Source organism: Macaca thibetana, chromosome 5 (genome assembly GCF_024542745.1).
Source record: "Macaca thibetana thibetana isolate TM-01 chromosome 5, ASM2454274v1, whole genome shotgun sequence".
In the NCBI taxonomy this organism is placed as follows: Eukaryota; Metazoa; Chordata; class Mammalia; order Primates; family Cercopithecidae; genus Macaca; species Macaca thibetana.
In genome coordinates this window covers 107,893,428-107,912,308 of record NC_065582.1, presented here as the reverse complement: position 1 = coordinate 107,912,308, position 18,881 = coordinate 107,893,428, and the positions used below count along the sequence as shown (strand labels likewise).

Genomic DNA, 18,881 nt, shown 5'->3' with positions numbered 1-18,881 from the left:
AGTTAGCTTGGCCCAAGTCCAGGAATGATTCTGGGCAGTTTGGAGGTTAAAGAGAAGATGGGGGTTGGTTAGATCACATCTCTTTCACTGTCATAATTCTCTCACTGTTAAAGTTTTTGCAAAGGTGGTTTTATTTTTAGCTACTTTCTTTCAGTTTTATAAAAAGGTGGTGTGTGTTTGTTGATTAGACTCCTAAATTCTATAATTTCAATGCCTCCTTGCCATTAAATTGATAGGATTAGACCCACTTTTTAGCCAAATGAAGGCTTAGCCTCCTTAAGGTGCTTTAGAGCGATCTAACTCAACCTGGGCCAGTAAGCCTGATGATTTAGCTTTAAGTCAGTCTTGTTTCTGGTTTTATTTAATCTTATGCCTGTACCCCAATTCTAATTTGGGGCTTTTATATTATTCTTATACCCAAGTGCATATTTTGAAGCTTGAATATCATAAATAGGCTCTTAACTTGCTTTGTGATGTTACTGGTCTGCCTCATATTTTACAGCTCTTCTGGGGTTAAAATTCTGGCCCTCAACCCCAACACCAATTTTGTTCTCCTACTGCTTGCTGTCAGAACTTTCTTCGGGTAACCCTTTCTCCCTGCATCACAATCTGTTATGCAATATTCTCTTAAATCTATACTTTTCACTGCCACCACCAATACCTACCTGCCTTTTGCCATTCACACTACTGATCCATCCCACAAATATCTGTTGTACCACTGACTGAGCTTTCATTCTGATAAAATTTCTAATGAAAATTATAAAATTTCTCTGAATTAGATATTAGTGGACTCATTTCACCTTGAAGAAAATCAAAACATTTTACTCTAAGATATACTTTCTTGACATATTTTGAGGTGGGTGTTCAGAGAGCCAACAAAACTGAAGTAACCCTGTAAAGCTGTCTTTTGTGGAGATTTGCAACTGTAGAGAAAATCTGCATTCATGCAGTCAGGCCTTCTCTGAGGGCCTTCCCTTGTCTAATCTAGGACCAAGTTAACTGAGAATCTGATGCCTTTAAAGGTCCAAAAGAAACATTTACCATCTATTCTCTTTAAGGGCTGCTACCTGTAAGGTTTCATCTACATAACAAGACCACTTTTGCTAGCCAGGCCTCCTCTTCTCTGCCTCCCATAGCCTGTCTTGTCACTGTAACCTGATTTACCCCAATAACACGTTTTTGGTCATGCCAGAGCCTCCATTCTTTCTGTAGCCTCAAGATAGCATATAAGCTTCTGTACCTCATTGGAGGGTTTGGGTAATCACTTTGTGTTTCCTCTCTCATGTGCATGTTAATAAACTTGTGTGCCTTTTCTCCAATTAATCTGCCTTTTGTTAGTTGATCTTTCAGTGAACCTTCCTTCGGAGGGCAAAGAAATTTTCCCTTGGCCCCTAAAACCTTTCATTTTTCAGTAGAGACGGGGTTTCACCATGTTGGCCAGACTGGTTTTGAACTCCTGACGTCAAAGGATCTGTCTACATTGGCCTCCCAAAGTGCCGGGATTATAGGCTTTAGCCACTGCACCCGGCCCAAATTGAATATGTTTATGTAAAATGGAGAAAGAGTCTTTGGAGAAGGAAAGATGAGAAAACAGGAAAAGAGGGAAGCAGAATAACCAACAAAGGTCCCAAGGGAGATGGAAGGAATGTGGAATAAAGTAGAGGTGAAGGGATTCACTTGAAAGTTTGATAAAATGGGAGAAAAGGAACTAATTGATCAATGAGTGTGATGAGAATTAAGTGATAAAGCAGGAAGAACTGAGGTTGTGGTCACACTTCCAATCAATATTAAATTTCTGGTAAGGAATAGTTCTGGATAATGGGGCCACCAGAATGTGACATGGAGTGGGATTCCAAAGACTGTGGGAGAATTTTGATGGAGTCAGGAAAGACAGTTCTGGATATGGTAAACTCATTACATGGAAAGAAGCTGGTGATGGCAACAAGAGTTGGGATCCTTTTGTTTCAACTCAGAACTGCAAAGGATTTCCTAGAAGTGTCGTGTTTTTGTTTTTGTTTTTGTTTTTGTTTTTTCTACAAACTGGGAACCTGCTTGAACCAAACTGATGCTCGTTGGATGTAGTTTCCTTAAGTTAAGCATCAGCTTGCCTGGTAGCTAGCTTCATTCCCAGGCTATAATGGTGCTTGCAATAAAAACCAGAGGACTCTACATACAGTTCATCATTGCTAAAGGTAACAATAGAGGATGATAATAACATGTTTTTATATTAATCTAAGATTTATTTTTGCCATGGCGATATTTTACTTATTTCATTAGACTGAGATGAGTAGTCCGTTTATTAAAGATTGTGTGTACTGTTTCTCTTTTTAGCATCCCAATGTGTTTGTTGGTTAACCAGCATCTTAGTCTTCTAGCAAGAAAGTTTCCAGAAACTAAATTTGTTAAAGCCATCGTGAATAGCTGTATTCAACACTACCATGACAATTGTTTACCAACAATTTTTGTTTATAAAAATGGTCAGATAGAAGCCAAATTCATTGGAATTTTAGAATGTGGAGGGATAAATCTCAAGCTGGAAGGTAATGTTACAAATTTTGTTTATAAAAATGATAGGTGAAAACATCCAGAAACTAACAAGTATCCTAAAAGTCTTCTTCCTTTGTACCAAGGTTTTTTCCTTGCTTTTAGTCTCTTTTTGTATGCCTCCAGATTAATTTTCCTATAGTAATACTCTAATAACAGCCCCTTGCTTAAAATCCTTAATAGTTCTCTGTCTCAAGTAAGTTAAAAATTTAGAATCTTCTCCTTTAGAATGTCCACCCACCTCTCCAACTATAATGCTCAGTGCTTTCTAGTTTCTGTTCTTGTTAGGCTGGTCTTCAGCCACTACTAGGCTGGTCTTCAGCTACTACTAAATATACATTAACTCATTTGTGCCATCACACTTTTTTACACATTCTCTGCTTGTACCTAACGTGTTCTACCTTTCTCTGTTCTCCATATCCAAACTTTATTCCTACATGAGTCTGCTCTATTTTTATTTACTGCATTATGTAATATTGAACCAATTCATAATCTTTTTCTTCTCTACTGAATTTCTATAGTGTATATTCAATGCATCTTACTTTTCACTTATTAGCATGATATCTAATTTTGTTGATGAATCAATCTGCTTTGAATTTTATCTTCCTAAAAATTGCAGGGACCATGCCTCCTATTACTTTATTTTTCTTAGCACACAGCACAAGACTTTCTATTTTTATCTTCTTTAATTGTTTTTACTTCCTAAGGTCATTTCTTTGATACATTCATTTTTTGGCAGTGCTTTAACTCTATTTTACAAAACTAAAAATCATTTTCTCTCACCACTGTGTTAAAGCCATCATGAATGGCTGTTTTCAGTTTTTGTTCTTTTGTTTGTTTGTTTGTTTGTTTTTGAGACGGAGCCTTGCTCTGTCACTCAGGCTAGTGTGCAGTGGCATGATCTCGGCTCACTGCAACCTTTGCCTCCTGGGTTCAAGCAGTTCTGCCTGCCTCAGCCTCCCGAGTAGCTGGGATTACAGGTGCCCACCACCATACCCGGCTAATTTTTGTAATTTTTAGTGGAGATGGGTTTTCGCCATGTTGGCCAGGCTGATCTTGAACTCCTGACCTTGGGAGATCTGCCCTCCTCAGCCTCCCAAAGTGATGGGATTACGGATGTAAGCCACTGCGCCTGGCCGGTTGGTTTCAATAGGTATTCTTTCACTCTGTCAGTCCCCCAAAATTGTTTTTGGCCTTACCGAGACCTCTGACACTTTAATTTTTCCAGAAGTTTCCCATTTTTCTTTTAGTCTTCTAAGGCCTTTCCTTGTTTTACCACCTGTTTTTGTAGCTTGGATCTTTTCTTTTTAATTAAAAAAATTAACGACATAAGAGTACATAAAAGAATACATAGAATAATCATATAGTAAGCATTCATGAAATCATTATTGTCTTCTCTGTTTGGAATGCTATAATAAAAATACTATAAACTGGGTGGCTTATAAACAAGAAACTTTATATTAATATCTCACAGTTCTGGAGGCTGGGAAGTCCCAGATCAAGGCGCCAACAGATTTGGTGTTTTATGAGGACCTGTTCTTCATAGATGGTGACCTCTTCATTGACCTCACGTGGTGGAAGGGGCAAACAAGCTCCTTTTGGCCTCTCTGTTCACTCATTCCATTGAAGAGTGCTCTGCCCTCATGGTCTAATCACTGCCAAAGTCCCCACCTCTTAATACCATCACCTTGGGGATTAGGATTTCAACATATGAATTTTGGGGGGACACAAACATTCAGGACCATAGTAATTACCAAAAGTAACAAATGTGAACATTTGTTTATGCTTGCTTCAGCTGTTTATTTGAGATAGCATCTCACTCTGTCACCCAAGCTGGAGTGCAGTGGCACAATTATGGCTCACTTGCAGCCTTGACTTCTCAGGCTCAAGTAATCCTCCCACTTTAGCCTCCTGAGTAGCTGGGACTACAGGTGCCAGCCACCACACCTAACTATTTTTTTAACAAAATTTTGTAGTAGAGATGAGGTCTCACGATATTGCCCAGGCTGGTCTCAAACTCCTAGGCTCAAGTAATCCTCCCACATTTGACTCCCAAAGTGCTGGGATTACAAGCATGAGCCACCATGCCTGGCCTGTTTGCTTATCTTTTAAAAACACATTACAGATAAAGTTGAAATTACCTGTATTTCATACTTAGTCCTGTTCCCCTCCCTGCTTCCTTAGGGGCAAAAACTATCAAGAATTTAGAGTGTATCTCGTCCCTTTATTTATTTAATTTTTTTTTTGAGAGGGAGATATCAATGAAATTTATTGGTGTATTTTAAACATTGTAGTAGAATATGCGTAATATAACATTTACCATCAACTATTTTTAAGCATACAGTTCAGTGGCATTAAGCACATTCATATTCCATCACCATCATCTCCAGAAGTTTTTTTTGTTTTACATAACAAACTCTGTACTCATTAAACAAAAACTCCTTGGTCTCCAATTGCTTCAGCCCGGGCAATCACCTTTTTAAGATTCTGTCTCTATGAATTTGACAGCACTAGATACCTCATATAAATGGAATCATATAGTATTTGTCCTTTGTGATTGACTTATTTCACTTAGCATAATGTCCTCAAGTTTCATCCATGTGGTAGCATGTTATCAGAATTTTTTTCCTTTTTAAGTATATCTTGAGTATACCTTCATCTGTTGATGGATACTTAGGTTGTTTTCACCTTTTGGCTATTGTGAATAATGCTGTTATGAACATGTGTGTACAAATAATATGCTTATCTCCATTTTTAATTATTCTGGGAATATACACAGAAATGGAATTACTAGATGATAGATAATTCTATTTTTAATTTTAAGAGAAACTATCTGGTCTATATTGTTATGCTTTAACTTAAGTATATCTATAGAAATAGAAGGAATAATTAATTGCAAAATCGAAAGTACTTAATAAAGGGCATTATATTGTAATATCATTCTGCAACTTGCTTTTTTAAAAATCACAATCATAGTATTCAGAATCTCATTTATTTCATATGTGTCTGATTCAATAACTTTATCTCCTGTCTAGCATTCTATAATCAGCTATTCCTCAATTTATCATTCCCCTGTTGTGAGAAATGTGAGTTGTTTCCAATTTTCCCATTATGAACAATTCTGCTGTGACAATTGTTGTGTCCACCTGTAAAAATTTCTCAAGGATATATGGAGAATTGTGGGAATATAGGGTATACACATTTTCAACTTCACTTGATAGTTGATAGACTGCTCTATAAATGGAAGTATCAATTTATCCTTCCATCTGTGTTTAAAGATATACCCACATCTTCACCACTTCTTGTTAATTTTAGACTGTTGGTTTTTTGGTCAATCTGATGGATATGAAATGGTATCATTTCATTGTTTAAATTTGGATTTCCCTCATTACAAGTGAGGTTATGGATTTTTTCATATGCATTGCTCATTCTGATTTCCTCTCCTGTTTATATACTTTGTCCATTTTGTCATTTGTGTTTTTTTCATTGATTTATAAGAGTGTGTATGTGTGCATGAGTGTGTGTGTAAAGTTCTGGATACTATTTTTATAGTATTACTAATATATTCTCACCAGTTATGGCTTGTCATTTCATTTTGATTGTCAGATAAAAGTTATGATTTGGCATAGTGAAAATTATTAATCTTTTTCTTTATTGTGCACTTTTTGTGCTTTCTTTTCAAAACCCTTCTGTATTCCCAAGGTGAAAAATATATTCTTCTATACTTTCTTCTAAGAGTTTTAAATTTTTATTTTTGAGCTTAGGTCTTGAATAACATTGGGCTTTTCTTTTGTGTATGATTTGATGTAAGGAATTGTATTAGTCTATTTTCACGCTGCTAATAAAGACATACTTGAGACTGGGTAATTTATAAAGGAAAGAGGTTTAATTGGCTCACAGTTCAGCTGGCTGGGGAGGCTTCAGGAAACTTACAATCATGACAGAATGGGAAGCAAGCATGTTCTTTTTCACATGGCAGCAGGAAAGAGAAGAATGAGAGCCAAGTGAAGTGGGGAAAAAGCCCCTTATAAAACCCATCAGATCTGGTGAGAACTCAGTATCAAGAGAACAGCATGGAGATAACAACCCCCATGATTCAATTACCTCCCACCCACAATACGTGGTGATTATGAGAACTACAGTTCAAGATGAGGTTAGGGTGGGGACATAGCCAAACCATATCAGGAATGTATCTACTTTTTTTCTGTAAGAAAATGCAACTGTTTCAACACCATTTATTAAAATTTCACTTCACTCTTTTTCTTTTTCTTTTTTTCTTTTTTTCTTTTTTTTGAGATGGAGTCTTGCACTGTTGCCCGGACTGGAGTGCAATGGCACGATCTCGATCTCGGCTCACTACAACCTCTGCCTCCAGGGTTCAAGCGATTCTTCTGCCTCAGCCTCCTGAATAGCTGGGATTACATGTGTCTGCCACCATGCGCAGCTAATGTTTTCTTTTCTTTTTTTTTTTTTAGTATTTTTAGTAGAGATGGCGTTTCACCATGTTGGCCAGGCTGATCTCAAACTCCTTACCTCAGGTGACCCGCCCACCTCAGCCTTTCAAAGTGCTGGGATTACAGGTGTGAGCCACCACACCTGGCCAGCTTGTTTAATTTTATAGGCTCACAGCTGGAGGGAAATGTACCTCAGTATGAATTGTGTCTTGAGTCTTTCCTGTATCTGATTTAGATGAGACTGTGGACTTTTGAGTTGATGTTGGAACAAGTTGAGACTTTGGGGGCTACTGGGATAGAATGAATGTATTTTGCATGTAAGAGGACATGAATTTTGGGGGCTGGGGTGGAATGGTATGATTTGAATGTGTCCCCCAAAATTAGTAATCCCCAATGCAACAGTGTTGAGAAGTGGGATCTTAAGAGGTGATTAGGTCATGAGGTCTCTGCCCTCATGAATGGATTAATGTCATTATTGCAGAGTGGGGTTGTTGTCATGAGGATGGGTTTGTTTTAGAAGTGAGTTCAGCCCTCTCTTGTTGTCTCTCATTCACCTTCTCTAACTCACTTGAATTCTGCCGTGGGATAACCTCAGCAAGAAGACCCTCACCTGATGTAGACCCCTCAACCTTATACTTCCCAGCCTCCAGATGTATAAGAAATAAATCTCGGTTCTCTATAAATTACTCAAGTCTCAGGTATTCTTTTATCACAAAACAGACTAGGAACCAGTTTAACCATAATTTCTCCCTTTAAGTATAACTTTGCTATATCCAATGTGTATTTTGATATTGTAGCACTTTTACTGTCAACCAGTTCTAAAGATACCAGGCTGGGTGTGGTGGCTTACACCTGTAATCCCAGCACTTTGGGAGGCTGAGGTAGGGGGATCACTTGAGGTCAGGAGTTCGAGACCAGCCTGGCCAACATGTTGAAACCCTGACTCTACTTAAAAAATACAAAAATTAGCTGGGTGTGGTGGCATGCACCTGTAATTGCAGCTACTCAGCAAGCTGTGGCATGAGAATCGCTTGAACCTGGGAGGCAGAGGTTGCAGTGAGCCAAGATGCACTCTAGCCTGGGTGACAGAGTGAGACTCTGTCTGAAAAAAGAAAAAAAAAACTATAAATAAATATATCATCATTTCCATGGTAATATTACTAAGAGTCAACTCCTATTTCATATAGATGAAAAATTATTCATTTTTTCAAGATTTTTAACTGACTTAATGATGGGTTATTTATTACAGAACTTGAATGGAAGCTAGCAGAAGTTGGAGCAATACAGACTGATTTGGAAGAAAACCCCCAAAAAGACATTGTAGATATGATGGTATCTTCAATTAGAAACACTTCTATTCATGATGACAGTGATAGCTCCAACAGTGATAATGATACCAAATAGAGAGAAATATTCAGTAAATAGCTTTTAGTATATGTGTACTGAATGTTTTACTTATGACTGCTTTTATAATTAGGGATCAGAAAATTCATGAACAGATTTATTTTATTTTCATTTTTATATTAGAATTATGGCATATATGTCATTTTAAAAATTTTCAGGCATTTCAGAATATTCATTGCCTCTGAGAAAAATGGAATTTGGCAGCCAGGCATGGTGGCTCACGCCTGTAATCCCAGCACTTTGGGAGGCCAAAGGGGGCAGATCACCTGAGGTCGGGAGTTCGGGACCAGTCTGACCAACATGGAGAAACCCCGTCTCTACTAAAAATACAAAAATTAGCTGGGCATCGTGGCACATGCCTGTAATCTCAGCTACTCGGGAGACTGAGGCAGGCGAATCGCTTGAACCCAGGAGGCAGAGGTTGCGATGAGCCAAGATCGCGCCATTGCACTCTATGTTGGGCAACAAGAGTGAAACTCCATCTCAAACAAAACAAAACAAAAAACAAAACAAAACAGAATTTGTATTAAGCCCTTAGTATTTTTCTGTGGTTTATCCTTTTTCTAACTCATGTTGGACAAAAACACAAATATTACAAGACCTTTCTTGCTTACTCACTTCCAAAGAGAACTACAAATGAAAGCAATGAAAGAAAACCATGAAATTTTATTTAAGTCAACACATTTTAAAATCTAGAGACTTAAGTAAAAAGTTTTAAATTTATGACCATAAAGCTTTTTCTTAGAAATCTCTTACCTATTAAAACATTAACCACTTAATAGCATAATGCAATTAATAGATTTTGAAAAGTACATAAAAAAATCTGTATTCATTATTATTGTTCTGAGTAGTTACTATCAAGTTAGACAATTACTGAGTATTCTCATTAATAGTTAAACTATAGAATCATTAGAACACTACACCATGTAAGTTTCTAAATCCTGAGCAGAGGTGAGAAAAATATATTGTAGGATGACCTATGTTTTAACAGTAATCACAGAAGAATTCATCATGAGAAAATATACATTAGTACACTGCAGAAGGCCTATAGGATGTTTCATCTTGGCATAATAATGAACATCACTTTTAGAGGAAAGGTTGGTAAATCCAGCATATAATAGTTCAGTAACAGATTTTTTTCTACTTTGTTTGTATTTGTGATCCATAATTCTCATTATGGATGTTCACTGATATTTGTGAGAGAATCTAGACTAGGTTTAAATGCCTAGATCACAAAAATGAATTGGTGAGAATTGAGGCAGATTGAGTCAAGAAAAGGCTCTTGCTATTTAGGGATCTTAGAGGCTACAGAGAACCATGAAGTGGAAGGAAAGTTAAATACACATTTGGGTAAGGTAATAAGAGTTTATTTCACCAGGTAAAAATCAATTGATCTAATTCTGGGAAGGATTAGGAAAATTCTTCTGAGATAGTAAATATACATCTTGAGACTAGATGGAGGAAAGTTCAGAGAGGTCACACATAGTGGTCTTTATTATAGCATTACATACACATGTCAGAGAGGTAATTACCTAGTTTCATTTATCCAATTCCTGAAACTTCCAGAAATGAATGGGTAAGTTACTATTCAGGATAAAAACAGCTGTGGAAATGAAAGGAAGAGCCATCTTCTACAGTTACAATGTAACTCTAATGCCATCTAATGCATATAACCATATTTATCAAAATAACTTTCATATACATTATTTTCCCCTCCAATTGAAACCAAATGCAGAAAGTCCCCCTAAATGAAGTCTTTTAAAAAGTAAATACATATTTATCTGTTTTCTTTTTAAAGTTAAAATAACGAAATAATAATAGTATTTAGGAGAGCTTAAAAAAGATATCTATTTCCCTTTGTCTTAACTCAGATCCACCAGGTGGCAGTAAGTTTTTACCCACAAACAGTTCTGAAGACTAACATTTGTAAAAATAATAAAAGTATATCATGTTAGAACTGGCTGCTTGTGATTCCGGCCCCGCTCTTTAGCAAAGTGCACGCACACATTCTTTTAGCAAGGACTGATTGATGCCTACCAACACAGGTCACTACTACTTCCATACACTGCTTCATGTATACATTCTCATTTGACTAGGGTAAAAATATTTGTCAGGATATGCAGAAATTATTTAATATGTAATATTGTTCCCCATTTTACTGAATGAATATTCAATGGGGTACAAAGTTTTTTAAATTGCCAATATTCAGTCATTTTTTGATCTATAAAAATTGATATTTTATCCTAATATTTTTGTCTATTCTTGCCAACTGTGCTGTATTGAATCTCCCTTCTCTATAGTGCCCTTTTTGTCAAAATGTGGTAAATGTGGTCCTAGAATCAGCAGGATTCCTAAGGAGCCTGTTAGAAATGCAGAATCTCTGGCCCCATCGCAGACTAACTGAATCATAATTTTCATTTTAATGAGATCTCCAGGTGATATGCACATTAAAATTCAAGAAGCACTAGGCAACAAATCCTTTAAAGGCAACCTGAGCATCTTCTTTTACCCATTCCACAGTGTGGGTTATTAAGTCTGTCTAGTTGTACACTCCAGTGTCAGTTCCAAGCAAACATTCTCTGGCTGAACTTGTGACTTAAGGAACTCTGAAGATGAAAGGTGGGGTTTTTAACCAGTTTTTCCCTCTCCTTTTGAGGCAGGAGAATAAGGTCTAGAGGCAGGGAACCTAAGGCTGTTTCACGCCACCTTCCTAGAGCTAGATTTAAAGGAAAACTCTAACTTTCCATGCCTAAGTAACAAAAGGACCAGAGGCTACTTTGCAAACCCGGACCTTTTGTGCCTGGCAGATGGGAAATTGGCTGTCCGCAATCAATCAGACTGATTGCCTGCTGAGGGTTCTTTTGCAACTTTGTAACTTCACCTCAGCCTCTGATTGGTGCAAGCCACCACTTCATGAAATGAAGTGGCCAATAGGAAGCCTCTAGGGGGTATTTGGACCGGAGAAGATTCTGAGCCACTGCTCATGCCTACTCCCACACTGTGAAGTGTACTTTCATTTTCAATAAATCCCTGCTTTCGTTCTTTAGTTGCTTTATTCTGTCTTTACTTTGCTGGGCGTTTTGTCCAATTCTTTGTTCAAAACACCAAGAACTTGGACACCTTGCAGTCAAGACCCTCTACCAGTAACACTTTCAGGGCCTATCCCTCTTCTGTTGGGGACTGGGAGAGAGAACAGGGATGAAAGGGATAAATTTCCCTTAACTGTACAATGAATACTGCATCCAAATTGTTCACTCTTTAATGGGGCACATTGAGTTCTCCTAGAAACTCTGAAACAGCTTCCCAACTGCACAGTCCCTTGATTGACATGAGAGATGGACCAGTCTTAGCTCTATCTCTGCTAACTCTCTTAGTTTCCTCTCCTAGAAGTAAATCCAGCCTCTTGCTACTAGAATTTCCTTCCCCCTTGGGTGTCAAGATGGTTCAAATCTGAACAGCGTTTTCCACACAGCATCAATTGACACATGAGAAACTTACACAACCATGGTATCCTTGCTACACCACATGGTAGATGTTGTAGATTGCTTTATTTCAGCCTACTCCCTGGCCAGCTATTTCTCCAACTCTTTTCCTGTTTCATGTAGGTACAAGGCAATATCAGCAAGTTTGATAGTGAATCAGATGCCACTCTCCCTCCCTCACAGTCACCTGATTCTGCTGGAGTCTTGTTCACTTGGGGTAGGGTAAGGCATAAAAAGGAAAGGAAAAACCATAGTACACACCAAGAGCCTGGCTTCAGTGATCCTCTCAGGTGTTTTTCCCTCTTGCCAAGTGTTGGGCTTATATGGTCTGAGAGTAGAGAGTTAGAGGTTTTGGCTATGGTAGATCCCTTTTTGTCCAACTTTTATCCTTGGGTGAAGGAGTGGGTATCTGACCCGAAATGTTGGCAGTTCTTTAGAAGGTGAGGTACTTCATGCACTTGTTCCTTATTTTAGATTTCAGTCAGCATCTTCTTATACAGGTATTAGCTGTACTTATTAGTGTTACATATTCTTGTTGGTTCTCAAGTATTCAATCACTAGAATAGTATTAGTCACATCATATTTCACCAACTGATTTTAGTTTGTTTCTCCTTTGTACTTTTGAGAGGTGAAGCCAGCTGGGCTTCTGGGTTTGGTGGGGACTTGGAGAACTCTTGTGTCTAGCTAAAGGATTGTAAATGCACCAATCAGCGCTCTCTGTCTAGCTAAAGGATTGTAAACGCACCAGTCAGCACTCTGTAAAAACGCACCAATCAGCACTCTGTGTCAAGTTAAAAGATTGTAAATGCACCAATCAGTAGTCTGTAAAATAGACCAATCAGTGCTCTGTAAAATGGACCAATCAGCAGGATGTGGGCAGGGCCAAACAAGGGAATAAAAGCTGGTCACCTAAGCCAGCAGCAGCAGCCTGCTTGGGCCCCCTTCCATGCTGTGGAAGCTTTGTTCTTTCACTCTTAACAATAAATCTTGGTGCTGCTCACTCTTTGGGTCTGCATTACCTTTATGAGCTGTAACACTCACTGCGAGGGTCTGCAGCTTCATTCCTGAAGTCAGCAAGACCACAAACCCACCAGGAGGAACAAACAATTCCGGACGCGCCACCTTTAAGAGCTGTAACACTCACTGGGAAGGTCTTCGGCTTCACTCCTGAAGTCAGTGAGACCACAAACCCACCGGAAGGAAGAAACTCTGGACACATGTGAACATCGGAAAGAACAAACTCCAGACACACCATCTTTAAGAGCTATAACACTCACCACGAGGGTCCGCGGCTTCATTCTTGAAGTCAGTGAGACCAAGAACCCACCAGAAGGAATAAATTCCGGACACATTTTCATGCACATTACTAAGGCTACCCCTTGACAATAATCTGCCTACAGTCATAATTTAGGATAAAGATGATCCTAAAAATCTTCTTTCTGGCATTTCATTCACTCATTAAATCATTTATTCACCTCAGGCCTTGGTGGTTTTGTTTTGTTTTTTTGAGACTGACTTGCTCTGTCACCCAGGCTGGAGTGCAGCAGCACGAATTGGGCTCATTGCAGACTCTGCCTCCCAGGTTCAAGTGATTTTCCTGCCACAGTCTCCCAGGTGGCTAGGACTACAGACATGCACCACCACATCCGGCTAATTATTTTGTATTTTTAGTAGAGACAGGGCTTCGCTATGTTGGCCAGGCTGGTATCAAACTCCTGACCTCAAGTGATCTGCCTGCCTTGGCCTCCCAAAGTCTTGGGATTACAGGTGTCAGCCACCACACCCAACCTGGTTTTTATTTTTAAATTTTAATTAATTTATTTTAGTGATGGGGTCTTGCTATGTTGCCTTAACTCCTGGGCTCAAGCAATCCTCGAGCTTTCAAGGTGGGTACAGCTCACCTCAGGTATTGAAATGGATGCTACACATACAGTGAGTGGCAAAGAAAATACATGGTTCTTGCCCTTCTGGAGTTTACCTTGTGGTGGTAGGGAAAATAGTTAATAAGAAAACAAATATCATATATACATATAACTAATATATACATATAACTAATATATACATAATTTAAACTTATAAGTATTTGGGGGAAACTGGACACAATAGAAGAGAATAACTTTGCATATTATTGGTGGTGGGAGGGCAGGTGGGATGTTGGCAGGAGACCTCCTTAAATAGGGTAGTTAGATCTTTGAGATGTGATGATTGAGAAGGAGCCAGCCATGAGAAAAGGTAGGAGGGGTCCAGTCAAGGGCACAGCATGCCTGAAAGCCTGAGAGCAGAGAGAAATTAGCAAGGAAATGAAAGGCAGTTTCTCAGTTGGAGAGTTACAGGAAAAGGAAAAAAATGGTAAGACATGAGGTTGGAGAGGTAGGAAGGGGCCAGATCAAACAGGTTATTGTGACCATAATTAGGAATTTGTATGTAATGGGAAATGATAAAAGGGATTTTAGAAGAAAATAACGTGACTTCATTTATATTTTCAAAATAATTTGGCTGCTCTGTGGAGAATAGATTGAAGGGAGCATCCAAGATATTTGTGATACAGAAGAAAAGACATCAGGTAGATAACTGGACAGTGTGTATAGAGCCCAGAGGAGAACTAAAGGCTGGAGTTAAAAAATCTGTGAGTCATTTCAACTATTCCTAGGGTTCCAACAAGAAATTGTAAAGATTTACAACCTTTAAAGATCACCACCTAACCTTTATGTAGCAGTTTAATTTATCTTTGATCGTCACAGTTCTCTGAAATGCCTATTCTTGTAACTTTACAGATAAGTACCTGAAGCTCAGAGGAATTACTTGATTTGCTCACTATCTCTCAGCATTAGTCAGAATTTAAGCCAAGAGTTTTGACCACAAAGTCTGTAATACTACCTCAAGTATGAGGCAGGATTTTGTAGTTCTATTTTAAAGGGATTAGAAAGAATATGAGTAACTGAATAAACTATGCAAGCTTTAAAAAAATACTTAACCTTATATTCCGTATTAAGCATATCTTAAAGCTTCCTGTTCTCCAATTCACCTTAAAGCATGGTAGTAAAACTAGGAATGTCAATGAATGGATGAGTTACTATGGAAGAACAGATATGACTTTGTGACTGACAGAGTGACACAGGAGTTAGGGCAAGAATTAGAGCAAAAGAGATATGAAAATTACCCAAAAAGGAACATCATTGACAAGAATAGCCAACATTTCTATGGGATTTCTTATGTACCAGATAAAAGTACACACAGACACACACACACACACACACAGTCTCAGTTATGTTATGACATAGGATTGTAATTATCCCATTTTACAGATGAGGAAATTAAAGAACAGAGAAATAACTTGCTTAAAGTCATGCAGATATTAGTTGTGAAGCTATGATTTAAATGCAGGCAGTTTAGATCCTGATTCTGTACTCTTAACCACTATGATACATTGCCTACCAACTGGGGGAAATCAGTTGACAGAGGAGTTGAGAAAATAATCAGTTTAAATGATAGCAAGGTTCACAAGAAGGAGTGAACAGAATATCTGAAATTATGTTTAAGGTTATGGAATATAAATTTAGGATCTATGAAACTATGAGGCAGGATTTTTGTTTTATGAAAATGTGGGATCTGCAAGTTGGAAAAGCTATTGGAAATATCCAATACAGGCTCGGTACACTGGCTTGCGCCTGTAATCCCAGCACTTTTGGTGGCTGAGGCGGGTGGATCACTTGAGGCCAGGAGTTCAAGACCAGCCTGGCCAACATGGTGGCACCCCATCTCTACTAAAAATACAAAAATTAGCTGGGCGTGGTGGTGGGAGTCTGTAATCACAGCTACTTGGAAGGCTGAGGCAGAAGAATTGCTTGAACCTGGGAGGCAGAGGTTGCAGTAAGCTGAGATCATGCCACTGTACTCCAGATGGGCAAAAAAGCAAGACTCTATCTCAAAACAAAAAAAACACAGGTAGTACATTTTTTCTTTTCTTGGAGAGAATCTGGGAGAAAGGAGAAGCTGTAAACTGAACCATGGGAAATGTTCAAGCAGCGAGAGAGGACTGAGCAGAAAAATGGGGGATTATCAACAGGTCTTGGTAAATAATTAAATACAATGAGAGAGAGAGGAGTCAAAGATGGACATGGTTTGATCTTGGTGACTGAGAGGACAATGAAATCAGTAAAAAGGGCAAAGGTATTTTTGAAGATAATACATTCTAGATGACGGGGACTATAAGGAGGGATCAGTGTCTCTAGAATAAAATTCAAAAATCCATCCTAGGGAAAGCATTCAAACCCTCTCTTGTCTGGCTGCAACCTAACTTATCAGTATTATTAACTTTGCCTCCTGTCTTCCTACCTACCTCTTGTCAGTCGGGACTCTTGATTGCATGTGAAAGAAAACCTCTCACTGGTTTAAGCAATAAAACAGATGCAAGAATTTACTGACTGGTTTAATGAAATTTCCAGAGGAATCTAGTCCACATTTGTTTCAGGGCCTCAAACATGTGTTTAGGCCAAACCTCTTGTCTTCAAATCTGCTTATTTTCCATGTTGCTTTGTTTCTCAGAATTCACGTGTGGAAAGACGGCTCCAGGTTTCCATTCTCCCAGATTTAAACCCACTGGTAAAGAGGTAAAACCTTTCTTAGGAACTTAGTTTGCAACAGAGGATTAAACTCAAATATGCTTTCCCCCTGTGTCCTGCTCAGACCATGTGGACTGAGAGTGGATAAATGATAGTTCTTCAAAGGAAATTATCAGAATAGGGAATGAATGCTGAACAGGCAAAAATGTCGACCAAAATATCTTCTGTTATATGATGGGGTCAATTAACAAATCATGTTTTCCCACTCCTGAAAGAAAAATCCTTAGGTGAAGGATCAAGTATCTGAATAAGTGATTCAGTTTGATGTTCTTTTGCCCGGAGCATACAGCAAGAACTGAAAATGTTTACTGAGGTGAATGTTACTTTAAAGGGAGGATTTTATAGCCAAAAAAGTAAAGTGTATTTTTTGAAACAAGAAGATGGCTTTTTATTTCAAATCCAAATGATATTCATTAAAACATAGGAATTACTAGGAATTAAGATTGTAAAGATCTCTTCTCCAGTAGAAGCACTGAAATGTGCTTTCCCCTGTGGACCAAGAGTGCCTTAACGCATCAAGGGAAGTCATTTCCCGAAGATACGTAGTAGTCACACGTTGTTGCAACGAGGAAATCCATGCAAATTAGGGTCCTGGTTTATTTCTGATGCTTCATTCCCCATCTTCCATCATACTGTCACTTGGTTTTTATAAAAGGCCGGGGGAAAATCTCCAAATGAGCAAATAAATCCCGACGTCCTTTCGCTTCCCTCCTCCGGCCGAAGGCGCATGCCCTGTCTCCCCAAACCCACCCACCAATAAGAAGCAACCCAAGCCTCGCTCCTCCAGATGGGAGAGGATGTCACTGGCGGTCCAGGCGCCTCTTCAACTCTTCACTCCCAGCACCAGGAGAGGAAACGCGAGTGATGCCACTGGGGGAAAAAGTCTCCTGCCAACACCCGAAAAATCTAACCTGGCGTCTGCAGTGTTTTGCTTTGGAAGGGAGAGCGGGTTCCCTTTCTGGCCTCCGGATCCCTCATCCGGCAGGAAGCTCTTCCTCCTCCTCCTCCTCGCCCCCGGCACACGGGGGGAAAGCCAAAGAGCCTCCAGGACCTAAGGCTAGCGCTCCGCCGGCCGGCCGCGCCCTCCACCCGACCAGGCCCCGCCTCCCCGGCTTTCTAGTAACCGGCGCCCTTCCCGGCCGGGGCAGGGAACTGGGCGCCTGCAGAGCCAGGTTTCGGCCCAAGGGAGCAGGAATCTTTTCGGGCGTCCGGGATCCCTGGCGCGGCTCCGTGCTGCCTAACTGGGCAAGTCGCATGCGCACCGAGCCGCGCCGGGAAAAGGGAGAGTGAGGGGAGGGGCGAGCGCAGAGCCTCCGCCGGCCGTCGGAGCCCGCGGGGTAGCTGACGACGCATGCGCCGGGAGGGGGCGCAATCACTGACTCGGCTTGCGGCTGCCGTTTTAAAAAAGGAAACCCCGGAGAGCGAGAGCGCGAAGGAAATCTGGCCGCCGCCGTGAGCGCTACCGGTGAGTGGCGCCCGCCGGGTGGGCCCAGGGCCTGCCGTCCACCGGTTGGCTTCCTCGGCGGCGCATGCGCGCTCCGGTCGGTGGAGGAAGGGAAGGGAAGGGAGGGGGAGGAGGAGCTGGCCACAGTAGCGGCGAATTTTTGGGGGGGTGAGTGGGGGGCGCCACTCACAGCCCCAGGTGCTGCTGGAGGTGGGAGCCGTGGCGCCTCCTGGACACGGGCAGAGTAGTGGTTCCAAGCCACCGCAGCGGGAGACCTGGGTGGGGGAGGGAAGAAGCCGGAGCCGCCGCAAGCCACACGGTGAGGGCGCGGGGAAGGGGAGGGAGCGGGGGGCGGCGTGTGTGGGGCCGGGGGGCGGCGGCCAAGGGTGGGGAAGGCGGGAGCTGAAGCCCAAGTTTGGCGTCTTGTTCTAGTGTGTCTTTTCCCTGGACTTGGGGCGGAGGCCTGCCCTGCCTGAGAGGCCCTCTGGGGCAGCTGGGGTTACCTGCGGGGCAGGGGCGGGAGTGGGGTGCACGGCGGGGCCAGGTGGCTTGAGGGCGCCCGGAGCTGCTGCTGATTCCAGCAACTGGGAGGCGGGGAAAGCCGGGGACTGGGTGCCGAGAGCGCTTTCGCTGGGGACCCGCTAGGCCTTGTGACCCACTTTATTCCTGTCACCACTCGGGCACGTTTGGAGCAGCGCCCAATGGGGCGCCGGGGCGGCCAGCTCCTCCGGGGAACCCCCGCCCTCCCGGCGCCCGGCCCGCGTGCCGCGGTCCGCGGTCCGCAGTCCGAGCGGCCGCCGTTGCCGCTCGCGGGCTGGTTCCGTAAGTGGTCGTGGTTCCGGGGTTCCGTCCCTGGGCAGCGCGCGGCTCTTAGTGTCTGACTCCGGCGACCGCGCGCGGGTTCGAGGGTTGGCGGCGAGGCGCTCGGTTT

At 41.1% G+C, this 18,881-nt stretch overlaps 2 protein-coding genes across 14 annotated transcripts in view; both read left to right on the top strand.

Annotated features, from left to right (window-relative positions):
• PDCL2 (phosducin like 2) overlaps positions 1-8,445 on the top strand; it is a 35,063-nt gene extending 26,618 nt beyond the window's left edge. Inside the window, exons 5-6 of the mRNA XM_050790628.1 lie at positions 2,332-2,540; positions 8,248-8,445. Of these exons, the coding sequence (XP_050646585.1) occupies positions 2,332-2,540; positions 8,248-8,402 (364 nt within the window). The 3' untranslated portion in view covers positions 8,403-8,445. The remainder of the gene's footprint in view (positions 1-2,331; positions 2,541-8,247) is intronic.
• A 9,445-nt stretch (positions 8,446-17,890) lies between these two features.
• The window catches only part of CLOCK (clock circadian regulator), a 121,171-nt gene continuing 120,180 nt past the window's right edge, over positions 17,891-18,881 (top strand). For 6 of the 13 annotated variants that reach the window (XM_050790555.1, XM_050790559.1, XM_050790557.1 and 3 more), the window contains exon 1: positions 18,147-18,269. The gene's annotated coding sequence lies outside the window, so the exon portion shown is untranslated. Of the gene's footprint in view, positions 17,972-18,100; positions 18,270-18,881 lie in introns of those variants that run through there. The other 7 variants (XM_050790561.1, XM_050790554.1, XM_050790551.1 and 4 more) reach the window with 5 other exon arrangements.